Source organism: Mastigoproctus giganteus, chromosome 13 (assembly GCF_048544385.1).
Source record: "Mastigoproctus giganteus isolate SK-2022 chromosome 13, ASM4854438v1, whole genome shotgun sequence".
Lineage (NCBI taxonomy): Eukaryota > Metazoa > Arthropoda > Arachnida > Uropygi > Thelyphonidae > Mastigoproctus > Mastigoproctus giganteus.
This window is the reverse complement of record NC_143587.1, coordinates 122,956,484-122,979,752: the sequence shown is the minus strand read 5'-3', so window position 1 is coordinate 122,979,752 and position 23,269 is coordinate 122,956,484. Positions and strand designations below refer to the sequence as shown.

General features: G+C 37.7%; 1 protein-coding gene across 2 annotated transcripts in view; it reads right to left on the bottom strand.

The window, feature by feature from the left end:
• The window catches only part of LOC150076411 (inactive dipeptidyl peptidase 10-like), a 1,373,013-nt gene that overhangs the window by 118,781 nt on the left and 1,230,963 nt on the right, over nt 1–23,269 (bottom strand). For both annotated transcript variants that reach the window (XM_090387020.1, XM_090387021.1), the window contains exons 12-13: nt 18,005–18,157; nt 5,665–5,744 (exon numbers count right to left, since the gene is read on the bottom strand). In XM_090387020.1, the coding sequence (XP_090243146.1) occupies nt 5,665–5,744; nt 18,005–18,157 (233 nt within the window). The remainder of the gene's footprint in view (nt 1–5,664; nt 5,745–18,004; nt 18,158–23,269) is intronic.

Here is a 23,269-nt window from a genome sequence, read left to right as displayed (position 1 = left end):
GACTGAAGATGTGCAAATGTATCCCCAATTTGCAAAAAGGGCTCAAAGCATGATATGAGTTTATTTATCTTCTGTTCCACGGAAAATAATGGAGTCACTAGTTAAAGAAGTAATGCAGAATCATCTAGACAAGATTGAAATTATATTTCAGACACATCATGGGTCTGTTAAAGGGAAATCTTGTCTGAACGATTGGATACTACGACAAACAGAAAGGAACTGGATGGAAAAGGCTGGATACACAAAAATGATTTTGAGATCATATATACTTGGATTTCAGGAAAGTTTTTGATATTTGACCATAATAATCCCCTGCTACCAATAATGAAGTGTTGAATATCCTTCAGATCACAAAACAACAGCTGATCATAGCCATCAATTCTCTACCTGCCTCATCAACCACTGGTGATGATGGAGTTCCCCAGTTCATGCTCAAATGCCTAAGTCCGTATATTTTTCAACCAGATTTTCCCACAGCAGTGGAAAAACTATCTCATCAAACCTTTAGCTAAATTTCAGTCGCCATTGCAACCTAAACACTACTGACCCAACTCCTCGAGAAGGCCTTGCTCCCCATCCTCACTAAGCAGATCTTGCCCAGTAAACCAACTTCTCACTCTCCTGGAATGCCACTTCCAGATCACAAGGAACATACTATGCTTTCTCTCCTCTCTGTTGCATGACAGAATTATAAAGCTTCATACAGGAGATCGCACCCTTACAAGATCCATCACCGAAGGAGTTCCACAAGGAGAGGATCCTTTGGGCCTTCTGTTTTCATCTATTGCCTCCCCACTGGTTGCACATTCTCGGTGTCTACTGAGCTATGCAGATGATATCAAGATACTCACTCCCATCATCCCCAGTCAACACCTAGATCTGGTAAAAGCGGAAATTAACAACACTCTCACCGCAGTCACATCTTATCTCTGCCGTCTGAATTCATTGAAGCAAACTCCTTCATCTCTCTCCAGCCTTCAGTCGGCAACATCCTCATCCCAGTTGTGACCAGCCATCGTGATCTAGGCATTGTATTCAACTCCAAACTTCGATTTAATGCCCACACAGACATACTCCTCACACGTGCTTCAAGACTCCGGTGGATAGCAAAACAACATATCCTACATATCACCGATAAAAAGACAATCGTGAAGTATATAAGAACAGTTATCTTTCCACCTTTACTCTATGTTGCTGAAATTTGGGAGTCAGTGGCACCATCAATAAAGAAACCACTCTTTGTTGCAGAATTCTGGCTCCTAAAATGGGCCAACAGAAAGCACAACCTTCCAGCTCTGATTCGCACCATGCAGCTTGCCAACTCTCTTGGGATTCCATGGCTTCCCACCTTAATCGACAACCAATGCCTCCTAGCAACAGGCATAATTGCAACACCTTCATTCTGGGATACCTGTGGCTGGAGGATTCCCCCTGCTGCCCTTAGGGCCAATCTCGAGCTCTACTCGCGTTCAGCATGACTCCATCTCTCAGACAGGTTCCTTCCTCAGCAGATGCTCAAGCAAACCCAGGCACTTGACGCTGACATAACATACCGGAAAAAAATTATGACTACCAGGACTAATCAGCAATGACTGATGTGTACCTTGCATCTGCTCCTGTCTGATTGAGCTGGTGCTCTTATCTTGATGTTAAGCCAGCTCGATTAGAACTAACTCTCGTGAGGAGTTCTCTCCTTTGTATTAAAATATGTTTTCATTTGTATATAATTGTTCGAGTATCCCGGAAATATTGGGAGGCTGTAAACTCCTGCCTTTATGGCGGTGAAGGGCAATACAAATTATCTCTGTAAATGTCATAATGGAAAGATAACGTTTTTTTTAATGCCAGTTATCAAAAAAGTAAACACAGTCAAAGCTCTTTATTGCAACCCTTTTTTCTATGTTCCAGCACATTATAACACCCCATGTGCTATAGGTCTCAGCTAAATTTTCCCATTAAATCTAATGCTATTGTACATTCTTTATAATGACAAAAAAATTTCCATCATGCTATCATGTTTTTATTATGATAGTTGTATTTCAAAATGAAAAATAATGCTAATTTATTGCCCACGACATCATTCATTGGCAAAATGAAATTAACTTCAACTAAAAGTTCATTTCATTGTATAGTACGGTTCCATGAAAGAACAGAACAGGGGAAAAATAAAACATTTATAATTGTCATATCTCTATATGTTGTATAGATTTTAAATCACTGCCGGTTGTCCATTCGGCATAAAAACATCAATGTATAGTTCTAAAACATTTAAATGAACAAGTCCTTCATAGACTCCCCGTGGCTCCTTATCGGTTTTTTGTCAAAACTTATCCGGATGTAAGGAATAATGGAATGAAACATTTTCATTCTAGCAAAAATAAACTGTGTGCCTACATTTCCAAGGATACTAAGTAATTACAGAGGTTGACAATTTTCTAGATTTGTCTTTATAAATTTAAAGAATCAATTTATAAAGACAAATACTTTTACCATTACGCACCAAACAGGATAAACACTTTTCAGGTGTGCCTCTGCATTGCAAGTTGTGAACAACTCATCCCAGGTAGGTAGGTACTTCTTAAGAACTGAGCGGCTTACCAGATTATAGGATTACCAGGAATAGGTACCCTTTCACTCAACGCCCCTAATACAGTTTCTAGTAAGTTCACAATATAACACTTTTACTTAGTGTCCTTTTGCATCTTCTGTTAGATATTTCGCGTGGCATTTGAATTTTTGTTGTGAAAACGTCTTAGCAATTGTATCACCAGTTTGCCAAAATAAAAGGGTGATCCATCTTCTACATATTCACTGTAGACATACAATTTATTCGCAAGGTAAGCATTCATACGCATTTATGATCATATCGGCGGTTACTTATCTGCCCATATAATCTACTAGTTAGTTTAGTACTATGACAAAGTTTGAATGTAAAATTTATTTTTTAATAGATCTATTATCATGGAATTTTCACAGAAAGGAAATCAAGTTCTACTGTACCAAGTATAGGGAACACGGGAGTGGAGTGATTACCTGGAGAGGTCCCACAACACTGCCATGATTCTAATCATCAAAAAGCACAGGCAAACATTTTAAAGGCTAGGATGAAGCAAGACATGAAGGCAGTTGGTGCAACTCCAAGGAATGTTATGGGAAATATTTTATCAGAAGTGAATAGGGATGTTTTGGAGCACTTAACAAAGCAATCCTCACTCACGCAAAGTCTTTTTAAACATAAAGAAACTATTTATATTCCCAATCCAGCTACAACTGATTTTCCTATCCCAGAGAAGTATGATATGGGAGTTGATTACCCAGAAAGAATACTGGCAATTGGGAATGATGATCTGCTCTCAGAATTAGACAAGGATGTCATTTATGGAGACGGAACATTTGATAAAGCATTTAACATGTTATGCTAAGATTGGCAATTCATATCCTCCATGTATTTATTTTCTTTTGCAAAAAAATAATATGGATACATGCAACAATTGGTGCCCAATATAATACCCCAAAAGATTCTGCTGGACTTTGAAAAAGCATGTATGTCTGCTGCTCAAGTTGCTTTTCCACAAACAGAAGTAAAAGGGTGCTACTTTCACCTTTGCCCGTGTTAATTAGGAAGATCAACAGTGTTGGCTTAAAGTGAAGTGTATGAGTCTGATATTGACATGAAGTTTAAACTGACATCCCTACCTGCTCTCTCCTTTGTGCCAATACCAGATGTAAGAACTGTCTTTGACCAACTAGCTGCCACATTTCCAGATGAGGATAACTACAATGAAGTTCTCACATATTTCTTCTCAACCTACATCGAAGGAGTTGCAGGAAGATCACCTCTCTTTCCAGTTAGAATATGGAATCATTTTGAGGCTGCTGCTGCTGAGAGATGTCCTAAGACTACAAATTGTTGTGAAGGTTTTCACAATGCCTTAAACTCATTGTTTCATTGCAGTCACCCAAGCATTTGGAACCTATTAGATAGATTAAGACGATATATAGCTTGCCAGCTCATACAGGTTGCCCAGAAGTCAGAAAAAAGAGGTATGGGACCCTTAGTAATCAAGTGGCAATAGTTATGCAGGAATATCAAAATCAAGAAGATAAATTGAGGTTTTTACGCCGAATGGCCAACCTGCAGTGATTAAATTTTTTTTTATATATATATGACAAAAATAAATGTTTTTTTTTTTCACTGTTCTGTTTCTTCCGGTTACCGTATAGTACATATACACTGTGTTTATAGACATGGCTTTATGAAGTAGGCAGTTCTGCCAATTCAAAGACAAAAATCAAGATTTTACAAGCTGTAGATAATGGCATATGTTCTAAGAGTACACCATTATGAAAAAATAAAAATAAAAATTCAGAGGAATCTGCTGCACTGAGTATGAAAGGAGAAATAACTGGTCTTGGAATGGCTAATAATGATATGTGCAAAAATATTACTGAAGGCTGAATCGTTTGCTCATTGAATGATTATTGAAGATTTCTAGTCTTTCGATGATGGATCCAGAAATTAAAGACTCATCATGGACTGTCTTTCAAAAACATGTGCAATCATCAATATTGAAGCTTCAAGGGAATGGAAGGAGAATTGTTTAAAAAATGCTATAGAAGAAAGAATGAATCTTCAAACTTGGAATGATTGTCAGGACAAATCACAAAGATGCCAGTATCTAAACAACCAGCCACATGTGGTCAATTGCTGTGGTGAGCATTTTGTCTCATCTCGTAACAACAGTGATGCAGCACAGTAACCCAGCTAACCAAATATCCACTGTGTACTCACTGTGAGAACACAAGAAACTGCCCCTTGCAACAGTATGCCAACACCAACACTGGATCACTGATGTGTGGAAATCTGTTGCTGGCTAGTCTGATGAATGCCATTTCCAATTCTATCATGCTGATGGGCATATCCACATGTTGAAAATACAATGTGAGGTCATGGACTTGGAAGCAGTGATGTTATAGTTTGGTGACTTCTTTGTGGCATGCCCTGGGTCCTCTAATCACCATTAATCAACAGTTCACTCAATGGGAATGCCTTTCTATTGCTGTTGATAAGTGGATCCCTTCGTGAAACAGTGCATCCTGTACAACTTTAGTGTCTATCAACAAGAGAATGAGCCACACAAGACCTGGCAATTGCTAATTAGTTTTGGAAACATGACAATGAATTTTCCATCCAAACTTACTTGATCTTAACTCAATTGAGCAAGCTTGGGACCTACTGAAAAAGAACATGCAATAGTACAATCATGTTTAACTCTACTACAGGACAATCACCTTGTAGAGTCCATACCAAGATGTGTATAGGCAAAAGGTGGCCTCATGATGTATTATGTAGATGTCGCTAATGCAAAGCCAACTCAGTGTATATATGTGATTTACAAATTAACCTTACTACCCGATACAATCAATGTATTATCTTCATTTTCTTGTTTAATATTGTAATTCTACAGTATTACATTAAAAGTTATACCTTTTCTTTGTTCTTTCTGATGGTTTTATGAACCAGCAATGTAATGTTTTTCTCATTCCCCTGGGGATTGATATAAAGAGCTTTGCCTGTAGTATATTTCAACATTTAAAAAAAAAAAAAAGTAAATTTTATAAATATTTTGTTTAAATGAATAATAGATAATAAGTTGTTCTTACACATTGCTGGTTCCCCTATGATAGCTCAAAATTTTAGTTACATCATATTTTCCATCTGTGAGGAATGCCACCAGCTTTGTCTGTGAAAAGGAAATCACATAAATATATTTTAAAAGCACACAAAGAAATTCAAAAAAATTTTTACATAGCATGCTTGATCTTTCTCCCCCCCACCATTTATACTGATGGGGCGCAGTTTAAATGAATAGGAGAAAGAAGTTTCTCTATGTCAAAAGCACAAACATATAAGATAACATATGTTCTTGTGGTACATATTTAATCTTAATGACAAAGTTTAATTTCTCATGAAAGGGCACAATTAAATTTTATAGAAGCTAGTTATCTAAAAATACTGAAAAGTAAAAGAGGAAAAACTTGTTGCAAACCACAGGTTTTCAACCCAAAGTGTAATTTTTTACCTTAGTAGAGCCACTACTTTTCTGAGGTATAAGTAATAAAAGGCACCACTGCCATGTTGACATGATGCAAAAGAGTCATGTTTCCAGAGTAGGAAGAAGCAGCACTACATGAAAGACAAATAGTGAATAAAACCTTTGTTTTATTTGGATTTTATTGAATTCACAGATAAAATGTTAATACTGCCTGGTGTTCAATATACATGTATGGGTTTTGTGACTTGCAACATTTTGCCATTATGTCTCACCGATACATTATTTCTGTACAAACGCAGAAAAACAGAGGCTTCATTCACTATTTATCCTTTATGTAGTAGCATTTCTCCCACTCCTGGGGGGGGGGGGGAAATTCCTTTTACATTGGCATCTCAGAGAGGCAACATAGCTGGAACTTTTTTGAAGATTGTCAGTGTACAGAAAGGACAGATAGAATGGGGGGGGGGGATTTATGCTCTTAGTTAAGAAGCACTTAGAATCTAAGGGGCTTAGAGGGGAACAGGTATTCTGTGTGTTATCAGACACTCAGCCTAAAACACTGATATATCTCTCTATTACAGAAGATTTAGGAGAAGTCCGGTTGGCCTGCCTCCCTAAAATCCACTCATGCACACCTTCTCGATGGTAAGCCCTGTTACGTCACTTAGGTGGCAACGAACGTGTAGAGTGGTTCTCTTCAAGACGCCTGGTCAGCATGAAGAGGAAAAGACCAAACCCTCCAGCATATGACAGCACGACGAAACAAATGGCCCTCAGTCCCCAACAGCTTTCACTTTCCCTCTTACGGCAGCGAGAGGATCAGAGTGGAAGCGGAGGGTGCTAAGAATCTCTGGGTATGACCAGGCTGCCATACACGGAAACTGAACTTGGCCTGTTATAACATAAGATCACTCGTTGGTGAAGACAGGATATTAGAGCTGGAAAAGAAATTAGAAAATGTGAATTGGAATATCATTGGTTTGGCTGAAACAAGAAGAAGAAATGAAACACTTATAAATTTATCAAGTGAAAATCTGCTGTACACCAATGGAAACAGTGAAGGTGGAGTTGGGTTTCTGGTCCATAAAGATTTTAAAAACAACATTTTGGAATTCAAAGTACATCACCAAGGGTGTCAAGACTAATACTCAAGATTTCTAAGAGGTACCAAGCTAAAGATTATAATGATTTATGCACCAACATCGAGCCATGATGATGAAGAGGTTGAAGAAATGTACACCGAAATTGAGTCTTCTAGATGAGCAGAAAACCCACTATACTATTATTATGGGAAACTTCAATGCTAAGGTTGGAAAAAGACAAAACAGCGCAGAAAGGGGAACTATAGGAAATTTTGGAATTGGTGAAAGACTAGTGGAATTGGCAGAATCTCAAGGACTGTCAGTAATGAACACTTTTTTCAAGAAAAGGACGAACAGAAAGTGGACATGGAAGAATCCAAATGGATTAACTACTAATGAAATCGACTTCATTTTCACTAACAGAAGATATATTGTTAATGATGTTACTGTCCTGAATAACGTAAATGTTGGAAGTGATCACAGAATGGTAAGATGTACACTTGATGTACGAGAGGAGAAAAAGCAGTATGCACTGGAACTTAAGAACAAGTTTGAGCTTCTGCAGACTGCTCAGGACCAAGATATCGACGAGGAATATTACAACTTTTTGAAAGTGATAAAGCCAAAGAAATCCATAGAAGAAAAAATTAGTCAAGAAACACTTGTTATGATGAACTAAAGACAACAAATGAAAAGCAAGAAAATTGAGTATACTGAGTTATGCAAAGCCATTAGAAAGAGACTCAGAGAGGACATAAGAAGATTTAACACAAGAAAAGTAGAACAAGCATTAAGGGAAAACAAAGGATTTAAATCAGCAGCCATGAGCAGTAATACAGAAAGACAAATGATACTGAAACTGAAGAATAGGGATGGTGTACTAATAAACAGCAGAGAAAGCATAATTCAAATAGCAGAAGACTACTATAGAGAATTATACAAGGAGCAGGGGGATGATGCCAGCAGTGGGGAAGATGGATTGCAAAGTAGCAACACATACGACATACCTGATATTCTTCCTGATGAGGTAGAACATGCATTGAAGAATCAGAAAGCCCCGGGGGAAGATGTAGTTACTGTAGAGTTGTTAAAATTGGGAGGAAGAGACATAACACAAAAACTGGCAAGGCTCTTCACAAAGTGCATTAGTAAAGGTGTGATGCCTAAGCAGTGGAATAATGCAATCATAGTTTTGCTGCATAAGAAAGGAGATAAATTGGAAATTATTGACCAATTAGCTTGTTATCCCACATCTACAAGTTGTTCACAAGGGTCATTACTAACAGATTAGAAAAAATACTTGATGAGAATCAACCGAAAGAGCAAGCTGGCTTTCGGACAGGATTCTCAACTATGGATCACCTTCACATAATATCACAGCTAATGGAGTAAGCAAATGAATATAAAACACCATTATGCCTGGCATTTGTGGATTATGAAAAGGCATTTGACTCCATACAGCATAAGGCAATATTTCGGGCACTGGAAAGACAAGGCATTGATACCCCATATATTATAATTTTGAAGAAAATATATGAGAGTGCTACCTCCTTTATTAGACTAGACAAAGACAGTAGGAAATTTAAAATCTAGAAAGGAGTTCGACAATATCTCCGAAGCTGTTTACTGCTGCCCTTGAGGAAGCTTTCAGAAGATCAGACTGGTCGCAGAAAGGAGTCAATGTGAACGGAGAGTACCTAAACCATTTACGATTTGCAGATGACATTGTGGTCATAACCCACGATCCCAAAGAATTAGAGGAAAATCTTAATCAGTTATGTATAGCTAGTAAGGATTTTGGACTAAAGATGAATATGGCTAAAACAAAAGTAATGATGAACAAGTATGCCACAGAAAGGGAAATAATGATTGAAGGAGCAGTAATTGAAAAGGTGGAGTCATATACTTATCTGGGACAAGTTATTAGCTGTAATAATGATAAAAGGCTGGAAGTCAAGAGAAGAATAAATTTTGGATGGATAGCATTCAGGAAATATAGTCACATACTGAAGAGCAATATCCCAGTTTTTCTGAAACGTAAAATAATGAACCAATGTATATTCCCACCATGACTTATGGAAGTGAAACTTGAGCACTCACCAAAAGAATGGAACGAATCATATTGGGGATCAGACTGTTAGATAAGAAGAGAAACACATGGATTAGGCAGCAAACTCAAGTAAAGGACATTCTTATCAAAACTAAAATGGTCTTGGGCAGGACACATAGCTCGAAGACATGATGACAGATGGACTAAGAAAATAACAGAATGGTATCCAAGAGGAGCTAGAAGAAAACCTGGAAGACAAAGGCGGAGATGGATAGATGAAATTCATGAGTCTGTGGGTAGTAAATGGATGGCCAGTGCTCAAAACAGAAGGAACTGGAAAGTTGCTGGAGAGGCCTTCATTCTGCAGTGGATTGAAAATGGCTGATGATGATGATAGAATCTAAGTAAGGCAGTAGTTAATGTCTCTAGTTAATTTTGGTTGCAGTTCATCGGCCTGGTATATCATAAGCAATGGAAAAACAAAAATGAGTATGATGAACATCTATATGATTGCTCACACTAATGTGAGTAATTACAGAATCTGGAATTTTAACTTTCCAGATACTGAATGGAACTTTTGGGTTGGTCACTCACTCACTCAGTAGCAGGACATTACTAGATGATCAGCATGTTAGAGAGGCAATAATCTTGATCTGATTATCAGTAGAGACTCTGTGGGGAAAGGAACAATTATGTGGCCATTATCATAGTGTATTAATGTGGGATTTACCTAAAAGTATAATTACTGTCAAGTAGAAGGGTTCTTGACTTTGTAATAGTGACTACAATGGTCTTAGATAGTTTCAAATTCTTTTCAGTGGAATCAACCAATGCTGCTAACAACTGCAAATTCTAATTGGAAAGTGTTCAGCAAAATTATCATAGAAGCTATTAGGCTCTTTAGACCAAAATGGATGTCAGATGAAGTGATGAGACTAGCGGCAGAGATGGAAAATGCATAGGATAGAAAAACCAACAATAAGTATACACTAGTCTACAATCAAGCCATTACAAGGCAGATCACATAAAATCTTTGTAAAGAAAAAAAAAAAAAAAAAAAGTAGCAAAGAATTCTTAAGCAAAGGAGGAAAGGGATGAAATACAATGGTCCACTGGGTATGAATGGTATAGCTATTGATGATCCTGGATAAATATTTTGCATCTAAATTCATGCATAAAGAAGTTTTTAAGGAATGGTGGGATACCAGACATATTCCAAGTTACAATTAGGAGCTAAATGATTTTGCGATAACTGAAAGGAAAGTGCAAGAGAAATTACTGAAGTCAATAAAAGTCAGGAAGACTAGAAAATAAGGAAAAACCAGATACAGTAGGAGTGATACGAATGGAGGAAAGCAATGGAAGGGCAAGCGGGAGGAAGACTGAGACGGAGGTGGGTGGATGACATAGAGAACGACCTACGACATCTTAGGGTGAGATAATGCAGAACAGTGGCCAGGGAAAGAGATAGCTGAAGGAAAATTAAGCTGTAATAATGAGAATATCTTTGGATTTGGGGAGGTGTGCAAATATCACTCCTATTCATAAAGGGGGAATGTGAATAATTACAGACCCATAAGCTTGAATACTCTTTCCAGGTAAAATAATAGTCAATTTATAGAAATGATACAGCATCATCTTGAGAGGAATGCAATTTTACCACAATCACAGCATGAATTTGTTAAGTGGAGATCCTGTCTGATTAGCTATTATAAACTGAATGCAAAAACTAATTTTCAAATCACATACTTAGATTATTATTGTAAATGATGCAAGAAAGTAAGCTCATATAGCATTACCCAAAAAAACTCCTTTCTAATCTCTCTCCTTCTACCTTTTATATATTAACACTACTCACTTCTGCAAAACCAGATGGAAGTTTTTCCAACAATCAACTACATGCTGGTTGAAGCATATTCTGTAAAGCCTAAAACAACTCAATCAGATCTCTTTGGAGGTGCCTAGTTTCCAGACAATGCAATCTCAGAACTGAAGCCTTTCTTGGTAAGACCATCCTTTCATTCCACCACTAATCTCATTACCCTTCTCTGCATCAGTTCCAACAAATCCACATCCTTCCTAAAATGAGACCTCCAGACCTGCATGCAGTATTCAAGATGTGGCCTAACATTGCCTTATACAACAGGATAATCATATCTTTATGACTGCTGGCAAAATTCCTGTATATCATTGACAAAACACTATCTGCAGTTCTGACTGCACAATTACCCTCAGGTCTTTTTCACTCTCCACTATCTGCAATGTGATACCACATAGTTTGTTTGTTTGTTATTTGGTTTTTAGGAACATTAGCAACTAGGGCCATATTTCTCCGGGAATATGCGGTCGTCATTCTCTGACCTTTCCACATCCTATGTATTTGGTGGTGACGGACTCGAACCCCAGTCTAATCAAGAAGCATGTGCTACACACTGCTGCTCCTTCCCATCTGGCTATGGAGGCGCACAATACCACATAGTTGGTGTGTTATTCTGGGACTACTGCAGCCTATATGCAGTACTTTGTAAGTCTCAATTTAAATTTCAGTTAGCACTTCTCAGCCCATCTGCCTAATTTTCCTAGACCTTGTTACAGTAGCATACTTGGATTGCTTTATGAATGGACACCACTCTTCTTGGACTAATGTTATTAGCAGAGTCCCTTACTATTTTCTATATTTATTAAGATATTGATGAAGGCATCACAATTTCTAAGTTGGTTAATGGCAGTAATAAGGTTTAGATACTGCAAGAAGACCTAGAGAAATAAGGCAGATGGACTGAGAAGCAGCAGCAGAGGTTTTAGATTGATAAATGCAAAATACTGTACATATGTTGCTATCTCATGCTCAAGGCCTGCACTACTCAGAGAAGTTTGTCCAATGTGAAATGCACATAAGGATATGATTATCTTGTTGTATAAGGCAACAGTTAGGCCACATCTTGGATACTACATATAGGCCTGGAAACCTCATTTTAACAAGGATGTTGATGTGTTGTAATATGTACAGAGAAGAGCAACAAGATTAGTCATGTGCACAAAAGGTTCCTCTTACTAATAAATACTTTAGATCTGATTTTAGTGCTTAAGGCTTAAACGGACTGGGTAAACTAAACGCTTAATGGTATCCTTACTCTTTTTCAGATGGCATACATAAGGGAACATAAATTTAAACTGAAAAGGATGGTTGGAGGATAAATATGTGAAAATTTGCTTTCAGCCAGAGATTAACTGATTATTGGAACAAAGTTCCATTTGGTGTTGTGGAAGTGAGTAGTGGTATAAATTGAATTGAATTCAAAGAGAAATTGGACAAATTGTATTGTTAGTGGAGTCGGACAGATGATGTGGATAGTTTTTTTTTTTGTCCAATGCTGTACAAATTTGCTTCTGAGCATCATCTGCCACTACTAATATTAACATATAATTAGTGATCAACTAATTCAATATTTTCAGTTCATTTTCTAAAAGCAATTTGCAGACTTTAGTTCCTAATGATAATTGGCCAAAAGATACACTGCTAGCATTATTATACCTATACATGTAACTGAATCAAATCGATAAATCCATTTGTATCTTTTTTATAATTTTATCCAAGGCCAGTAGAGACTGATATTTTTAAGTATCCATTTCTCTTAACCATGTTACAGTTTTTGCCTGATTATGGCAAATATTTATTACATGCCAGAATATTGATTATGAGCATTTTGCATCACTTAGTATCAACAAAGAATATTAACCAGTGCCTCCATTATTATACCTATACATGTAACTGAATCAAATCAATAAATCCATTTGTATCTTTTTTGTAATTTTATCCAAGGCCAGTAGAGACTGATATTTAATAAGTATCCATTTCTCTTAACCATGTTACAGTTTTTGCCTGATTATGGCAAATATTTATTACATGCCATAATATTGATTATGAGCATTTTGCATCACTTAGGATCAACAAAGAACATTAACCAGTGCCTCCATTATTATACCTATACATATAACTGAATCAAATCGATAAATCCATTTGTATCTTTTTTGTAATTTTATCCAAGGCCAGTAGAGACTGATATTTAATAAGTATCCATTTCTCTTAACCATGTTACAGTTTTTGCCTGATTATGGCAAATATTTATTACATGCCATAATATTGATTATGAGCATTTTGCATCACTTAGGATCAACAAAGAACATTAACCAGTGCCTCCATGGGCAGGAGCAGCAGTGTAATCAAGAAGTCTAATCAAGAAGCACACGCTTCTTGATTAGACTGGGGTTCGAGCCCATGCCCACCAAATACAGAGGATGCGGAAAGGTCAGGGAATGACAACCACATATTACTGGAGTAATATGGCCTTAGTTGCTAATGCTCCTAAAAAAAAAAAAACCTTATCCCTGCTAGAAAAAATCCTGTATATCATTGACAAGACACCATAAGCTACTCTTGCAGACCAAATTGATTTGTAATATGTCACAGAAAAGAAAAGGTTAGGCTGGCAAAGATGCAAAGTATGAGAATAAGGATGCATATATAAATGCAAAAAAGAGAAGGACAAATCAAATCGGATCCTTATGTAATGGATATGGGATACCCCAGCTAATATTGCAGATGAACTCAACAGTTATTTTGCATTGATATTTACAGAAGAAACACCCTTTTACATCAATGAGAAATTATGGGAGTGAAGTTGAAAATATGTAATTAATAATAACACTTTCTACCCTGCAGGCTCACGGGGTTAATGGCATATACCCTATAATCTTAAGGGAGGGGGCAAGTGAGTGCATTGAACCATTGAGGCTAATTATAAGAGCCTCACTGGACTTGTTGGATTGGAAAAGTGCCAATGCATCTCCAAATACATAAGGGTGGAATTCAGGAGCATTTAGATAGAAATGGAATTCTGAAAGATACTCAGCACAGTTTTGTAAAGGGAAAATCATGTTTAACAAATCTGGTAGCTATTTTGACAGGGTCACTCATGAACTTGAGGAATAATTTTGACACTGTTTATTTGGATTTCAGCAAAGCAATTCACTCAGTCCCACATGAGCAGTTACTTCATAAGCTGGAACAGGCTGGAATCACAGGGTAAATCCTTAGACTGATAGCTGGATGGCTTCAGGGAAGAAGACAGAAGGGTGATAAATGGTTATTCCTCAGATTGGGTTGATGTTAGAAGTGAGGTTCCCCAAGTATCAGTATTAGCATAAAATGCAAAAAAAAAAAAAAAAAGAATGCTCCCATTTCACCCCTCCATTTGTTCCAAATACCTGTCCAGCTCAGCCTTAAATTTATTTAGGCTATCAAGCTCCACAACAAAGGATGGAAGTCTGTTCCTCCAACCAACTACCCACTGGCTAAAGGCAAACTTCCGCACATCTGTCTTTCCTCAATTTGAATTTATGCCCTCTCAGGTGATTATTCTGAGCAAGAGGAAGAATCCCATCAGCATTGACCATGCTAAAACCATTCAAGGCTTTATACACCTCAATCAGATCACCTCACAGGTGCCTAGTCTCCAGACACTGTAATTTGCAAAACTTGAGCCTTTTTTCGTAAAAACAACCCTTTGTTCCATTCACTAATCTTGTTGCCCTCCTCTGTACTCACTCCAACAGCTCTACTTTCTTCTTAAAATGAGGCCTCCAGACCTGTATACAATACTCAAGGTGTGGCCTGACCATTGCCTTATACAAGGGAATACTCACCTCCTTATCCCTGTGGCGCCTCCGTAGCCAGGTGGGCAGGAGCAGCAGTGCGTAGCACACGCTTCTTGATTAGACCGGGGTTCGATCCCGTGACCACCGAATACGGAGGATGCAGAAAGATCAGAGAATGACGACCACCACATATCCCTGGAGCAATATGGCCTTAGTTGCTAATGCTCCTAAAAAAAAAAAAAAAAATCTTATCCCTGCCAGAAAAAATCCTGTATATCATTGACAAGACACCATAAGATACTCTTGCAGACCATCTGTGCTGCTCAGAAAACTTCATATCTGCCTGCACAATTACCCCCAAGTCCTTTTCGTTCTCTACCACATAGTTGATACGTTACTCTGGGGTTACTGCTTCCCATACGTAATACTTTTACATTTGTCAATGTTAAACTTCATTTGCCACCTCTCAGCCCATCAACTTAACTTTTCTAGATCCTGTTGCAGCAGCAGCGTACTGTCATTAGTGTCCTTAACAACCCTGCCAACCTTCGTATCGTCTGCAAACTTGGACATTAAGCTTGATATAACCATCATCAATATCATTTATAAATACAGAAAACAATGGACCCAACACTAAACTCTAAGGGACTCCACTAATAACATTAGTCCAAGATGAGCAGTGTCCATTGATTACTGCTCTCCGTCTTCTTCCACTCAACCATCCCTTTATCCATAGCAGCAATTTGCCTCCAATGCTACATTGCTCCAATTTGTGCAGCAGTCTTCCATGTGCAACAGTATCAAAGTTATTCCCCGCATCCAGTTCCTTTGTGACCACATCATAGTATCCAATCAAATTGGTCAGGCAAGACTTTCCCTTAACAAAACCATGCTGTGTCCAAGCTATAACTGAAGTCTTGTCTGGATAATCCTGCAATGCTTCTTTAACCAGTGCCTCCATTAATTTTCCTGGAACAGAAGTTAAACTAACAGGTCTATAATTACATGTGTCGCCTTTTGATCTTCCTTTGTGAATTGGGGTCACCTTTGCACACCTTCAGTCCATGGGCACTTCCCCCGAGTCCAAAGAAGCTCTCATAATTATGGCTAAGGGTTTGCTTACTTCCTTTGCTGCCTCCTTTAATATAACTGGATAGATCCCATCCACCCTGGGTACCTTTCCTTTTTTATGTTTATCTTCAACAATTTCTCCTCCACTTTCCTCTCAGTTATTACAAAATCATCTAGCTCACTGCCAGAGTTTAACTCCTCTGGCATTCCCCTCCCTGAATAACTCCTCATTGGTCATTAGGCCCACTGTTGTTTTTGATTTTCATAAGTGACATCAATGAAAGGATAGAGGGCACGATGTCTAAATTTGCAGATGATATAAAGATTGGTAGAGAGTTAATGATCGTCACCAAGCACAGCTTCTTTAGTATTACCTAGATAAACTTCAGGGATGACCAGAAAAATGGCAGCAATGCTTTAATCAAGCAAAGTGTAAGGTATTGCGCCTAGGGAAAAGTAACCTCAAAATAACTTATACACTTGGCAGAGGTGAACTAAAGCCGGTAGTGGAGAAAAGGACTTGGGAGTTACAATATGGTCAGACATGAAGTTCTCCGAGCATTGTAGACTGGTTGCAAGGAAAGTCCATGGTGTCCTATTGATGATTTATCAAACAATTGATAGTAAAGATAAGGATGTCAAAATCCCATTATATAAGGCTATTGTTAGACCACACCTAAAGAAAGACATTGTGCTTGTGAAAGGGTCCAAAGCTAGGTAATGCACCTGGTGAGATTGGCAAAAGGGCATCCATATGAGGAAAGACTTTGAATATGTGGGCTGCAGAGCTTGGAAACTAGGCACCTTAGAGGACACTTAATTGAGGTGCTTAAGGCTCTGAGAGGCATAAATGATTCACAGTTATAAATGATTCTAGAACGTGGTTCCATAATTTCAAGTTATGGGGGCAGATGTTTAGACTGGATTGCAGGAAGTTTCATTTTAGTTAGCAAGTTATAAGTTACCTACATGGGTGGTAGATGCTGACAGTTTGGGGAAATTCAAAGGTTAGCTGGATAATTACCTATGGGAGGAAGGAAACGCATAGGTGGTCTATTTCCTTTTCTCTTATTAATTATTATTTTTTTTTAGCTGGTGCAGCATAAGTCATAGGCTTCCTTGCACCATGTGGCCATTGCTAATACCAAAAAAAAAATTGTAAGAATTCCATTTAAATATATGTAGCTGAATAATATAGCCATAATTACAATGTTAATTGCAATATGAAAGCTAACACAACAAGTATGCATCAGAAAAGTATATTTCATCTTACTATTTTCAATATACCTCCATCTCGATTGAAGTACACAATGAAAAGAGAGAATTCTGAATTGGTTTCTAAACTATTCCCTTCTGTTACATGTCTGCTACTCTCTACCTTCTTAATTATAAACGCAGTCTTATTTACTTGAGTAGTTCTGAATAAGCAATAATGCATCACTTGATTAAGTGATATGTTACTGTTTGCTCATAATGAAACATAATAAGGTCTGAGAGGCCAAGTATCATGATGTCTTGCAGGTTTGTGTAAACAAAATTCTCATCAGATGGTTTGACAGTATTGTTATGATAAATTAGATACTGGCTGTTTCTAAAAATTCTAACTAGAAAAACTAAGTTCATATAAGCTCATCTGAAATTCATCATATTGTTGCCAATCATATGAATTTTTTTAACTTTCTATGAAAATTTAGCAAAACCGATAGAGGAGAGTTACTTAAAAAAAGAAGCTTTGCTGTTTGTATTATTATTATTTAGAAAAAACTGTGACTAGTGCCTTTAATGCTATAATTTTAACTTTTATAACATAAATGTGCAGAAACAAAATATCTAACTATATATCTTTCTATTTCACAGAGAGTAATAACAGATACTGAAATGTTTGATATCCCAAAGAAAATAGCACTTTAGATTTTTGTTTTCTATATGGCAAAGTAATTTATATATCATTGCTACATAAAACAAGAGGTTAAAAAAAAAAAAAATAGCATGACTTATTGTATTACTGAATTTACTTTGACCTTATTCAGACATTAAACAAAATCCATGGAAGAAAGTCACACAAATAGTTATAAAAATGTCCTTACCACATTATTGACGACAGCAACATGACGAAAGTGCCCAGAACTACCTTCAGGTAATGGTAATTTTAGGAACCAGTTTTTCCCTCCCATTCCAAAAATGAGAGGATCATAAAGATCCACCCATCCTTTTCCAAACTGCTGCTTATGATCATAGACCTGAAAAAAAAAAACCAAAAACTGATAAAATTACCACAAAAAGAATATCCTATATTTAAAGTCTGATCTGCATACAGCCATTTCTCAGTTCATCTGGTAGACTGTCCTAAAATGTACTGCAAAAGTAAGAGCTAATTTCCCATAAGAAATAATGGAAAAGTTGACCCAAATGAAAGACAATGCAGATGTTTGTTAATGTAAAATAAATGCCAATCAGCCCTAAAATTTATTTATTTTTATATAGATAAGCATATATAAATGCACTGTTGAGCAATGGCTTATTTTATAGTATAGAGCTGGTAGCCATGAAAACATGAGGTTTCATGTTTTCTTTTAATTTAACAAAGCAGTTTTACATAAAATACAGAAAAATGGCAACCTAAGGCAGATTAACAGAAGTTAATGGTAAAGAATGCAAAGAAAGCATTCTTTGCAAAAACTTCTTTTTTTTATGTAAACACTAGACTTTTTGTACAATGTTATTAGCAGAATCCCCCAGGGTTCAGTTCTGGGGGATGGTTTTTTTTTTTTTTTTTTTTTGTTGGCGCATCGGCTTCTGTGGCCATAATGCACCTCCCAAGGTTTTTGCAGTACAGTACCCGTGACCTTTGGGTTGCCAGGCAGGCACTTTACCCACCCAGCTAGCCCGGTCAGCGGGAGATGGTTGTTCTCTATATTTATTATTGACATCAATGAAGGCATATCAGGCTTAATGTCTAATTTGCAGATGATACAAAAGTTGCCAGGGTGGTTAATAACAGTAATCAGGGTATGCTACTCTGACAAGATCTTAACAAACTAAACAGATGTGCTGAAAAGTGGCAACTGAGGTATAAAATGCTAACTTTGGGGGGGGGGGGTAAGCAAACTAATATATTAACTAGAGGTGAAAGTGATTCTGGCACTACTTAGAATTTCAAGCACTGCTTTGGATCATCATGGAACAAATAAATATACATGCTATTTTAGGGTAACTAATGGTAAGAACAGGTGACTGTACATTAATTCTAGGAGCATAGTAAACAAATTTGATGAATTTTAAGTACTGATTAAGTCATCAAATGCAATCATTGCAGAAGCTGCTCAAGCTCTTTCCCCAAGACAGAGAACAGAACAATAGGATGGTAGGTCTTACATGGATTCAACAAGTTGATTTGCATGTTTCCATCCCAGAGACAAGCACTGTAAAGAGTAATAAGAAGATGCTTAATAGCCTCACCTTCAAAGAGGTCACCACAAGATGCCTTCCTTTTTTTGATGCCTTAAATTACTTCCTCCCTAGTGACAGGTGATTCTGAATGAGTTGGTTGCTATGCACTGTTATCCTGAATGATTTTCAACTGGCATTCCATGTTGTTAGTCAGATTGACCAGGACAATTATGACATCCAGTGCCCATAGTAATGCCCCAGTTGATTGGTTATTATTGGTGTTTAAAGTGATAATATCAGCAGTGCCGATTCTGTTGCAGATTACTTTATGGACAATGCCCTGGGGCTTGGAATTTTTTTCACAGTGAATCAGGTTTTGCCATGCTGTCTAATTTTGGTGGTTATGCCATTGTAGTACTGGCACTGTGCATTCTTTAATTGTAACTTTAAGGAATTTACTTAGGAATCTATGTAGAATAGATGTGCGGAAATTTGCCTTTAGCCAGCGGGTGGTTAATTGCTGGAACAAACTTCCATCTGTCATTGTGGAAGTTGATAGGTTAAATAAATTTAAGGAGGAACTGGACAAACATTTAGAGGGAGTGGTTGTGTGAAATTTTTTTTTTTTTTTTTTTTTTTGGCTGATGCTGCATAAGCTCATACACTTGCTTTCTTGCATCACATGCTACTACTACTAGATTGGATGGGCCTCTTCTATGTGTTCTTTGGAGCTCCTGCGAGCTCTTTTCATTTTGTTCCTAAGTTCAATTAGCCTGGGAATCCAATGTGTTACTCCGGCATAAGGAATGCAGAAGTTGAATATGGGGAGTACAATGCATGCAGAAAGGACACACCTGAGAGGAGGGGGAGATCATGTTCTTAGTTAAGAAGCATATTAAATATAAGGTTGTGGACATCAATAGCCAGTGCAATGTTGATTCAGTTTGGTGTGACATAATCACCAGGAAAACAAAACTGAGAGAAGTCTGTTACAGGTCTAATTACTGATGAGTATAACAAGCAACTATATAGAGAAACAGAGTGAGCTAGCAAATCAGTCTTTGTGCATTAAGAATCTTCAGGTAAAAGATCAATTGGGTGACTGTGATCACAGTGTACTGTCTGTTTGTTGTTGTTTGTTATTTGGTTTTTAGGAGCATTAGCAACTAGGGCCATATTGCTCCGAGGGTATGCGGTGGTCATTCCCTGACCTTTCCACATCCTCCGTATTTGGTGGACACGGGCTCGAACCCTGGTCTAATCAAGAAGTGTGTGCTATGCACTGCTGCTCCTGCCCACCTGGCTACGGAGGCACCTCACAGTGTACTGCTATGGGATTTACTTAAAGACATAACTGACTACAGAGATCTCAGACAGTTTTTAAATTCTATGCAGTGGGATAAAATTATGAAGTTACTCTCAGCAAATTATAAATGGGAAGCATTCAAAGAAATAATCATAGAAGCTACTATGCATTTTTTATACCGACTAAGAAATACTGTTAAAGGTTTAGACCTAAACAGATGTCAGATGAACTTATGAGACTTGTGGCAGAGAAGAAAAATGAATGGGATGCATATAAAGAATCACTGATACAGAAGCCTATGGTAGATATAAACTAGCCTGCAATCAAGTCACAAAGGTTAGGCAAGCCAAGGCAGATTATGAGGTCTCTTGCAAAGAATGTCAAAAAAAGACTTTAGTCTTTTTAGTTAATATAAGGAAGGAAGGAGTTGAGTCAATTTCAATATTGGTCTGCTTGATGTCGATGGTTTAGCTGTTGATGGATCCTGCTCAGGTTGCTGGCAGGCTGAGTAGATATTTTGCATCTACATTCATACATGAGGAATTGTTTATGGAAGGGGATGCCAGAAATTGGAAGAGAAATTGTCATGGTTAAACACAAAAAAGGCAACAGAAGTGGATGGGATCTGTTTAATTATATTAACAGAAGCAGAAAAGGAGATATGCAAAAACCCTTAGCTATAATTATGAGGGCACCCTTCGATTCAGGGGAGTGCCCTATGGATTGGAGATGTGTGAATGTATCTCCATTTCACAAAGTGGGATCAAAAGGTGACATGAGTAATTATATAGGTGAAGTTCTGTTCAAGGAAACTAATGGAGTCACAGGTTAAATAAGTAAGGCAGGATCATCTAGACAGGAGTGCAATTACTCTGCAGTCACAGCACGGATTTGCTAAGGGGGCTATCTTGTCTGACCAATTTTATTGGATACTATGATACAGTAACAAAGGAATTGGATGCAAAAAATAATTTTAATATATATATATATTTTTTTTTTTATGAAAACCCCAAACACGAAGGTATCAAAACCTATAGTACTTAGTACCATGCATGGGTTGAAGGAGAAGTATGGGGGGTGGGGGGATGCTGGAAACTTTGCTCTAGAGACTAAACATGGGTTTCACCACTTCAAGCCTCCAATAAGCAAAGTGGTGGTATTTCACCGGTTGATGAAAGTTATCTACCACCTAGGTATACTTGGTTTTCAAGGAAGCTTTGTATAGCAGTCTTGGTAAAAGACTGCTGCTATACAAATTGGAGAAGTGTGGCATTGAAGGAAAGTTTCTGCTATGGATAAAGCCATGGTTGAGTGGAAGAGTTGTTATCAATGGGCACTCCTTCTCATGGACTAAGGTTATTATTGGAGTCTGCCCGCAGGGTTCAGGGCAGGGCATTTTGTTGTTTTCAGTACTTGTTAGCATTAGTAGAGGCATATGATGCAAGCTTATGCAGCATCAGCCAAAAAAAAAAAACCGCTCCCATTTCACCCCTCTGTTCTTTCCAAATACCTGTCCACCTCAGCCTTAAATTTATTTAGGCTATCAACTTCCACAACGAAAGATGGATGGAAGTCTGTTCCAACTACCCACTGGCTAAAGGCAAACTTCCGCACATCTATCCTACAACTGTCTTTCCTCAATTTGAATTTATGCCCCCTCAGGTGATTGTTCCGAGCAAGAGGAAGTATCCCATAAGCATTGAGCATGCCCAAACCATTCAAGGCTTTATACACCTCACAGGTGCCTAGTCTCCAGACACTGTAATCTGTAAAACTTAAGCCTTTCTTCGTAAGAGCAACCCTTCGTTCCATTCACTAATCTTGTTGCCCGTCTCTGTACTCATTCCAACAGCTCTACACCGTTCTTAAAATTAGGCCTCCAGACCTGAATACAATACTCAAGTTGTGGCCTGGCCATTGCCATATACAAGGGGATAATCATCTCCTTATCCCTGCTAGAAAAATTCCTGTATATCATTGCAAAAGACACCATGAGCTACTCTTGCAGACTGTCTGCACTGCTCAGAAAACTTCATATCTGCCTGCACAATTATCCCCAGGTCCTTTTCATTAATGGGCTGTTTTCACTCTGTGGCTGAGTTAGTTGGTTTCAGGCATAGAAAGCAAGGTTTTTTTCCCAGAAATTGGGATTTTTTCATTCAGAGAATGCACACAATTTAGACAAATAAATATATGGGTAGATGTAAGAAATTACGGTAGCCCTAATATAATAATTTTAATTTTTTTTTTTTGTTTTTTTGGTCAGTGTAGTACTACAGAATTGATATGTTACTCTGGGGTTACAGCTTGCCATATGTAGTTCTTTACAATCGTCAATGTTAAATTTCATTTGCCACCTCTCAGCCCATCTGCTCAATTTTTCTAGATACTATTGCAGCAGCGTACTCTCATTAGCATCCTTAACAACCCTGCCAACCTTAGTATCGTCTGGAAACTTGGATATTAAGTCTGATATACCAACATAAATATCATTTATAAATACAGAAAACAACAATGGACCCAACACTGAACCCTGAGGGACTCCACTAATAACATTAGTCCACGAAGAGCAGTGTCCATTGATTACCACTCTCTGTCTTCTCCCACTCAACCATCCCTTTATTCATAGCAGCAATTTGCCTCCAATGCCACACTG